The sequence below is a fragment of the Pyxicephalus adspersus genome, chromosome 2 (genome assembly GCF_032062135.1).
Source record: "Pyxicephalus adspersus chromosome 2, UCB_Pads_2.0, whole genome shotgun sequence".
Lineage (NCBI taxonomy): Eukaryota > Metazoa > Chordata > Amphibia > Anura > Pyxicephalidae > Pyxicephalus > Pyxicephalus adspersus.
Window position 1 is genome coordinate 36,820,938 of NC_092859.1, and position 9,433 is coordinate 36,830,370.

Sequence of the window (9,433 nt, forward strand, 5' to 3'; positions counted from 1 at the left end):
CAATAAATGTAATTGGTTTTCTGATAGCTTGGGTAAAGATACTGAGTCCAAAAAGGACATAATCGACAGCTCTGTCGGTTGGGATGTGTTATCATCTTTCTTTAAATTGTACAGGCCTTTATAATAATTACAAATTGCCTCTGAAATTCTTTGAGGACTATACACTTTTGTTTTACTTACCAGATCAAGTATAGTAAAAATATTAGCTATAATTTTACATATTTTAATCTTCCTCGCAGGTAACACTCCTGGCTTATTTCCCAAATTATATTCGCTGAGTTTATGCATATTATTGATGCATATCTTGATGTAAGGATTGTTGCAGTGACAACGACATTTCTTTCAAGGTAGAGGAGGATAGATTATCTTCTGCTACTTTAATATTCTCCAGATCCATACTCAGATCCATACTAACTATGGGGCCTGCTTGTAAGCTCGCCTCCCCATCTTCACTAATAGCAGATCCAGAGTCTGAACATACCTAAGGATGCACAAAGAAGGGTTGTACAGAAGGTGACTTTACTGGCCGAGAGGTCTCCTCCTGGGTTTCCCACGAGTTTCTGGTGCTTGCTGGACTCATCTGCACAGGGGAGCCTTTAGGTGTGCGTTATGAAGGATACGCAGCGGGAGAAGACACAACACCATCTTGACACTCGCGGGATCCCTGAGGCTTGAAATAATAAGAAAATTTCTGGGGTTCGTTCTTCCCCTTCCTTCATTTAGTCATGGCTGCTGGGGTGTCCAGTACTCCGGTATGTCTCCAAGGTACAATGTTGTCAGCCGGCTTGGATATCGTCGCTAGTTTGATACAATGTCTTTACCAGAAATTCCTTCCACTTTACAGGTAAATATGGAAACCCCAATCACTTCCTCAGAAATAACAAACAGAACGTCCGGAGCCTGATGGATTTACAGCGACATATAAAACTATTTTAATAAAAATAAAAAATATGCAGATGAACTGGGACTACATGTGTTACGAGTCTTTAATGAAATCCTACAGGGACATAAATTAGATGACAGCACATTAAAAGCAGCAATCTGTATGCTACCTAAACAGTCTACAGATAACACAATGTGGTCTAACTTTAGACCGATTTCCTTGCTCAAGCTTGATGCTAAGCTACTAGCAACCATTTTGGCGGCCAGGTTGGGCAGGGAAATTGGCCAAATTATTTCAACTGATCAAACGGGTTTTATTCTCAAACAACAAGCGGGTAACAATATATGCAGAATTTTAAATTTAACCTGGCCAGGAATCAAAAAACCCCAGGCCTTTCTCCTTAGTGAATCAAAAACCCCAGGCCTTTCTCCTTAGTGAATCAAAAACCCCAGGCCTTTCTCCTTAGTATAGATATCAAGAAAGCTTTTGATTCGATTTTTTGGCCATACCTCACTTTTCTGATGCAAAAATGGGGCTTTGGACCCAACCCCTGCTCCCATGACTTTACACAAACCCAAAGGCCTATATATAATACATGGGTTTCCGTTCACCCTATTTTACTATAAACAGAGGCATCAGACAGGGCTGTCCCCTATCGTCGCTGCTTTTCGCTTTGGTAATGGAACCAATGGCAATAGCAGTGAGAACTCACCCAGACATCGAAGGCCTACAAATTGCAAACACACCATAAAATTAGTCTTTTCGCAGACGATGTCCTGCTATGTCTGACTGATCCCATGATATCTAGTCATTATAATAAAAAATATTATCCTTTATATGGGGATCACAAAAACCACACGTCTCACAGCAAACTCTTTTTCAAACAAAGTAAAGGGGGCTTATCGGTTATTATGGCTACCACCTACTCATGGAAAACACAATACAAACCCTATTTTACAACACTCTCTTCAAAAATGGGATTTAGTGAAACAAGCAGGAAAATTGATGCCACTACTCCTCTTGCTACTATAGTAGGGAACCCAATGTTTCCACCTGGCATAGACGAACCACTTAGATTCCATTGGTGGGCGGAAAACAATTTGTATAGAATACATCATTTTAATATTGCACTTGGTATATTCTCATTTAAAACATTTAGTGAAACCCATGCAGTCCCTACATGAAAAATATTTTGCTATCTACAGATCAAACATTTCATCCTATCTAGACTAGGTAAAAGATCAGATATATTAAACATGACTTGGTTTGACCAAATATGTGTAAAAATTACTGCCTTGTATAATGCCTTGGTACAACACCGCACAATACCACTCACGTATGTAACGAGGTGAGAAAAAGATCTCAATATATCATTAGAACAAAAAAAGAGTGGGAAAAGATATGGCACACAATTGCACACTGCAGCATTAATATGTCAGCAGTAGAAGCTAATTACAAATTACTACTAGGATGGTACTTAGTACCTACATGATTGGCCAAAATAAAATCCAATTACTCAAGTGACTGTTTTAGAGGTTGCAAAACAGCGGGAACTCTCTATCATATTTGGTGGGAATGCCCAAAACTTAAAAAATATTGGACACGTATTTACCAAATGTATTATACATTGGTGGGTCGCTACTGCCCAAAAAATCCAACTGAGGCACTTCTTAATCTAAAACCATCTATTTGTACTGACACTCAATTCAAACTATTAAATTATTTGTTTACATCTGCAAAAATGGTACTAGCAAAAAATTGGTGGTCATCTAATCCAACAATATCACAAGTGAAATATAAAATGATCTGGTTTGTAACAAATGAAAAAATACAATGCTCACCAATTCCATGATCAAATTTCAACGAATATGGTCCCCATGAAGAGACTATTACATGCCTTTGGATTGGGATTGCTCTAGTTTAAATTCTTTAAGAACCAGAGCTGCAGTGTGAGTGAGCTGGCAAGGTGCAAGAATCGTTTGTTCTGAGCCTGTCTTAAAGCTTAAATAGGATCAGGTACCTTGGCGGTTCCTGGGCAGCTGAAAACTTGCCAACTGCAAAACCAGCCACACTAGAATTGTTATGGGCATTTGTCAAACACCACAGTCACCTCACTGACTCCTCCATAGGGCTTTACAGCACCGGTTCACATCCAGCAGTCTGAACATGTCTTGGTGGACAAACCTTTCCAAAGGTCACTAAGGTTTTAACCATACATAGTGGGATGCAGAGTGGCTTCCAGATGAGGCATTCCAGATGTGCATATTGCATAGGCAGCTTGAAGGAGTCCTGGATACAATCTGAAAGCTGTAATAAAAGAAGTTACAGTGCTGCCACTTCCTGGTATCTGCTCTGCACATCATACTTGCATAGTTTTTCAGTGTGACAAGTCACCTTTGTACAAATACTGTTTATACATTTTTGATGATGGCCAACCATAAAGCAATATTATCAAATCTATCACTCTCCTAATTTAAGTAACATTTTTCAGCTCACCCTAACAGTTATATGATTTTGTTTAATGACACAAGGTGTTATCATGAAGAGGTCAGCAATGTTACCCTGGGGGAGGGGGACCTTTCTGTATTGGTGTTGTTTAAAGTTACCATGTCAATATAGCATACAAATTATGAAAAAGAGCAACCAACCAATGAGGAATTCTTTCTTTTTTCTCATTCTTTTTCTTACTTTTTCAGCTAGGTAGCATCTGTCAATATTGGATGTTTTAAATATCTGTCCCTCACCTGATACCATAGTTCCCAGCTGATCCTTAAGTCACTACAGAAAGTCTTGATATAGCAGCCAGTAGGAGCAACCAGAGCTCCCGGAATAGGACCAAACAATCAACATCTTAAAGCGTAAGAAACCAGCTCAAACTGCAGCTTTTTTGAAGAGTAAAGATTTTTCTCTCCAGTGAAGAAGAAAACTATTACTTTTTGACAGGCTGCTCTTTATTTTTTTAAGGCAGAGACAGGGTTACTTTAAAGGTAATCTATAATGAGAGAAATATGAAAGCAACAATTGCTGACCTTTCTCTGAAAGTGCTAATTTCCTAGTAAACTCTTACATCAATACTTTCAGAATCACTGACCCAGAACAAGATGAGCAACATTCGTATGAACTGAGAGCTTCTGATCTGCATATTTGCTCCAGGCAAATGACTTAAAATCACTGACATCACTGGATTAGCATGACAGCCAGGAAACTAGTATTTTCACAACAGGAAGTCAGTGAAGGTACAGTACATAGATTGCAGTATAGATTTCCTGTAAGTACACTGGTAGAACTAGTATATAACTGGAGGTGAAATAGATATTTAAACGCACATGAATCAAGTCTATTGGATTCGTTTGCAGACCATATATTCTATACAAGGTAGAACAAAATATAATAACAGAGATTTAGAGATTGTTGTATTATGAATTAAGGAAAATAAATAAAATCTGTAGATTCTTTCTTCACTCTTTATATCTCATGTCTTCACATAACAGTGTTGAGCAGTGTGCCATGTTCCTGAGGATTTAGTGGATCCAGCTTTAATAAATTACTGGTCTTCCAGTTTGGTCCTTATGTTGGTAAATGGACCAGTAAAATGCTTTCTCCTCGGATAAAAAGCTGTTTCACGTGGCGTTTATAAACTTTCTGATAATCAATCTTCTCCTTCTGCTGTTTAGTCCTTTCCTTGGCTTTATCACTAGAGATTTCTGATTGTCCTTGATCATAAATGGCGGTGCTCCTGCCTGATGTTTGGGAAAGTCTCCTGACAGAGATTTCCCTGTCTGTGCTTTGCTCATGTGGAGTTTTACCGTGTGCTGGGGGTATCCCTGGGGTCTTTACTACAGCACTTTGTGTCTCTGTAGAGGATTGTAACTCCTGCAGCTTCAGCCTGTCAAATAACTGCAAGACAAATCAAAGTAAATTAGACTAAAGTAAATGAAAGACATAAATTCTAGACCAACCATAAATATAAGCCATATATTTCATAACTGGGGATAAGAAATATTTCAGAACTTTTATGGAGTGCATCTGTAGAGATCCTATTTGCAGCAAGAGAATTACTGATGTGAACTTCCCTGAAAACCCTGAATACAGATTACTGGATACATTACCCGTGTCAGCGTCAACTGGGGCTCATTGTAGAATGCTTTCCCAAGGATAGGCTTCCGGTATGTCTCATCTACATCCACCATGGCCTGAAATAGAAATAAAATGTCTATCAAAATAAATTCAACAACTGTTAATGTATTCACAAAAAGGTATGTTTCTTTTAGGTATGTTTTCCACTGGGAACAGGTTTACACATAAAAAGCAGCTTACCATAGCTGTATGTATGGCCAAATGTTTTTCAGAGTTTTGTCCAGATATTTTAAGCTGTAAGCAGGTGGCAGCCCTTATATCCTTGTAGCCCTTGTACACCCAACTTATCAATAACCACCCATAAAAAGCAGGGTGGTTACTATAAAATGCTGGGAGGTGCACCTGGCTAAAAAGGGCTAGGGAAGGTCAGAACCCCTGTCAAGTTTTTATTGCTGCCAGCGTCCCTCCTGGGAGGATTCACACTCTCTATTTGTCCTGGTGGTCACTGACACAGAAAATGATTAGACATCCAAAATGTTTATATGGGAGTTAGAAGTAAATGTTCTAGTGAAAACTACCTAAATGGGGAATTCAGATTATTTCTAAATATACCTCCAGTACAGGAAATTAAGAAAGATTTTCTCAAAGAAATGTGTATTTTTTTCTTAATTTGCAGACCCAATGACAATTGAGAGCGTGGATCTCCCCAATGGGGACACAGACAGCAATATATAAAATGACAGGGATTGACCTTTCTATAGTCTTACATATGCCAATACATAGACTTTATGGTGAGGATGCGTAACAAAATAACACCCAGACATTATAATCACCAGACTATGGTCTCCCTGTAGATGATCATTCCCCATGACTGACTTACCATGCCTCATTGTGTATTATTTCTGTGTGGTGTCAGCCATCTTGGTAGAGGCAGGGCTATGCTCCCCCATGTCAGAGCCTCCAGCAGGGAGAACATAAAGCAGTACTATACAGACATCACCAAATGTTCCCACCAACCTCTGCATGTACCAACTTCCCCTAGTGCAATCATTTAACAAAATATTAAATATATGAGCTCCTCATAATGGAGTGGCCACAGCCAATTTAAAGACTTAGGCTATGTACACACGTGCAATGGTTCTCGTCTGATAATCGGCTCAGGGCTGATAGCAGATAAGAATCTTCTGTGAGTACAGTGCTTGCTATCCATTGGCCAAATGTCCTCGAGTATCCACGGACGATGGAGGGCGAACAATCGGAATGCAAGTGAAGGACAGAGAGCACAGTGGGGTGCCGCTATGTCATTCTCCCCCCTCTCCACAGAGCAGAACTGTGCTGTATGTACAGCACTCGTTCATGCATCGTGCAGTCTTTTGTAGTTGGAAAGGATCGTGAAAGATCCCTTCCATGGACAAATATTGCACGTGTGTACATAGCCTTAGGCACTAAAGTGCAAGGATCTCACCCACAGACTCCACAAGGATTATAGAGATAAAGATCACTCTCTTCCCTGTCCATGAAGCAGTGCTGGGTATTCGATCATCCAGCACCAAAGCTGTCACATTTTAGGAAAGTGATGATCCCAATATACGATGCCACTTAGCTTTCCCCGATAAAAGTAGCAAACCTAGGGAAACTTGTAACAAAACAATTCATTCAGAGTTTATTAATAGAGCATGCTTGTTAAGTAAATGAGTACCATGTTCCAAAATTTGTCAAAGGCTACGACGAATCCTGAGCATACGCCACGTAGACCCTTGAAGGTACGAATGTGAACGTTGACTTTTAGCCGCTCCTGAACACAGCGATACAATACTCCCAGAGGACCGCCTTCATGTACTGAAATACAAAATGGGATATTGTTATACAAGTATTATAAATGGCTCTGCAGAGATCTATTAATAACAGGCAGAGGAAGTATCAGCACAAAAGGTGAATTCTTTGATCATGACAAATAGCTTGGCTGCCCCATCCTCCCCATGCCACGTGATATATATATACATAAATATATATATATTTATATATATTATTTTATGCAACAAGAGCTGTACACACGGCAGCATTCTGCTCTATGGAGAAGGAAGGGGGAGGGGAAAGAGTGACCCCCCCCCCCCAATCTATCCTCCTCCATAGGAAATAACAGAGATGTTCCTGGTCTGTTGTTTGGCAATCCAACATGGATCAACATTGGGGAAGCAATGTACACAAAGAAGAATTTCACCCAAGATGATCATTTATCTGAGGCAACCATTTTCTATTCCCTTGCTAGGCGTTCCTTCAGCAATGAGCAGTTTAAGTGACGCCAATGATCTTTCTGGTTATCTATAAGGGGTCTTCTCACGGGCCAGCAATGTAAGAGGAATTCTTGTCAATGACCACACTAATATAGGTGTTTTGTAAGGTTTAGAAAAATGAATACTACCTGCCAAGGTATATGAAAGACATAACGTATAATTTACCATATGTGAGTATACTCTGTATTGAAATGTGTATTCCCAGGCCAATGTATACAATCTTACACCAACAGGTATGGGATGTTTGGGAAAATAATGTTTTTTCTCCTTTAGGGCCCTTGTAATGTCTTATTGTGTGTTGTGTGTGGCCTACACCTAGGTAGATTTGTGTTGTGTTATATTACACTGCATTGTGTGAGCATTTGGGAACAAACATGGCACCCATGGTGATGTGATTACTGCAGCACAACACAAACACAATGTGGGCTTATTCCTTCCATTAGGATGCCATTACTAAGTCACCAACACTTTAGGGTGGAAGTATCCCTGGTGTCACTTTGCTACTTCCCAGAACTAGGCAGGGAGGACTGTGATTGCCTTCCGCCATGACCTGGCCCTCAAGTCACCCAGGATTGGGCCCTAAACTCCTCCATACAAGAATGCCAGAGCCCCTCCCCCATGTTATTCTCACGCGGCACTCACGCGGCATGCGGGTCAGCACGTTTTTGGCGGGTTTCCTGCACCTCCTGGGGGGTCTGCTTCCCTCCTCGGGCGCGTTCACCATCAACTTCTTCAGCCTCTCCACCCTCTCGGGGTCCGGTGCCGGTTTCCTTCCTTTCTTCGCCGGTTTCTTAGCCCTCTCCGCCCGTCCCCGGGCTCGGCCGCCCCCCCGCAGGAAGCTCTCATACTCGGATAGATTATTGAAGCAGCGAGCATCGGGAAAGGGGATGGGGGTGCAGGGGGAGTACAGAGCCAGGAGAGGGTCGAAAGACTCCGAGCTGACATCTAGGCTGCTGTCTGGTGCCTCGCCTTTATTCCCGGGCACACGATAACCAGAGCCGCCGGACTGGGCCTGGTCCACCGGAACGTCCCCTTCCATACGTGCAGTACCGCAATGCGGACACGAGATGGCAGCTTCGCACCACACTATCACAGCCCCTGCAAGGTTATAAAGGAAATATGGAGAGTGATCAGTGCTCAGCATGGATATATAAACTGCTCATTCTGGGCAAACCAATTGCCTGGCTGCCATGCATCATTCATTTCATTACCTTATAATACTGTTTGTTGTGCTAATCCTCTGTCTTCAGTCACTTCCTCAGAAAACTACTTCCAAGCACTCCATATCCCCCTCCTAGATTGTAAGCTCTTCGGGGCAGGGTCCTCTCCTCCGGTGTCACTGTCTGTATTCATCTGTCATCTGCAACCCCTAGTTATTGTTCAGCGCTACATAATATGTTGGCACTACATAAATCCTATTTAATAATAATATTTGTAGATCTGGGCTTCTTACTGCCATGCATAGGTGCTCCAGGTCAGCTGCTAAACAATGCAAACATTATTTCCCTGAGATAAATAGGAATCTGCTGCCCAGCTACTGATCTGCATTTCAAAAGCCCTGCATGTCCCTTATTTGTTTAATAACGACTCAAAGACTTCTCTAGAGATGCCCCAAATCTCTGGAATGGTTATTCTCATCCTATTCCGCTTGCTCCTACATTCTTCTCATATAAAAGAGCACTGAAAACCCATTTTTTTTCAAACTTGCCTACCCATCTTCTTCTGCCTTTTGAAACCATCACTACTTCCCACCCCTCATATTGTGTGTTACTTCCCTCACCTCCTAGATTGCAAGCTGTTTTGGACAGGGTCCTCTCCTCCTGTGTCACTCCTCTGTATCTGTCTGTCATTTGCAACCTCTATTTAATGTACATTAAATAGAGTGTAATATGTAATATGTTGGTGCTATATAAATCCTGTTTATTAATAGTTTGTACAATCAGAATAAATAGTCTAAAGTCTGCTTAGATGTCCCGAATTCTGAACAAAGAGAACCTTCCTGCAAACAGTACATCGCCAGCGGTGCCTTCTACTAATCCCTTGCTGCCTAATTGTGATTAATATTCTGCAATATACAGTACCAGTGATGTAATATTGTAAGGAGACTGGAGAGGGTATTTTATCTCACTTCCTGTCCTGAGTGTGGAAACAACAGGAATGATGGTGTTAGTTCCTAATG

The 9,433-nt window shown here is 41.1% G+C and overlaps 1 protein-coding gene across 1 annotated transcript; it reads right to left on the bottom strand.

Moving 5' to 3' along the window:
• Nucleotides 1-968: 968 nt before the first annotated feature.
• On the bottom strand, nucleotides 969-8,295 carry LSM11 (LSM11, U7 small nuclear RNA associated). The gene is made up of 4 exons (XM_072400436.1): nucleotides 7,897-8,295; nucleotides 6,660-6,799; nucleotides 4,993-5,076; nucleotides 969-4,780 (listed from the first exon to the last, which is right to left on the bottom strand). The coding sequence occupies exons 1-4, from the start codon at nucleotides 8,291-8,293 to the stop codon at nucleotides 4,451-4,453; spliced, it is 951 nt and encodes a 316-aa protein (XP_072256537.1). The 5' UTR covers nucleotides 8,294-8,295; the 3' UTR covers nucleotides 969-4,450.
• Nucleotides 8,296-9,433: the final 1,138 nt, after the last annotated feature.

What these genes read in the sequence shown, in the direction of transcription:
- LSM11 (XM_072400436.1), bottom strand. Translation starts at nt 8,293, where the DNA reads ATGGAAGGGGACGTTCCGGTGGACCAGGCCCAGTCCGGCGGCTCTGGT. An exon ending in CGTGCTGACCCGCATGCCGC is followed by an intron (nt 6,800 to 7,896) that starts GTGAGTGCCGCG and finishes TTTGTATTTCAG; the next exon opens with TACATGAAGGCGGTCCTCTG. An exon ending in TTGACAAATTTTGGAACATG is followed by an intron (nt 5,077 to 6,659) that starts GTACTCATTTAC and finishes TTTCTATTTCAG; the next exon opens with GCCATGGTGGATGTAGATGA.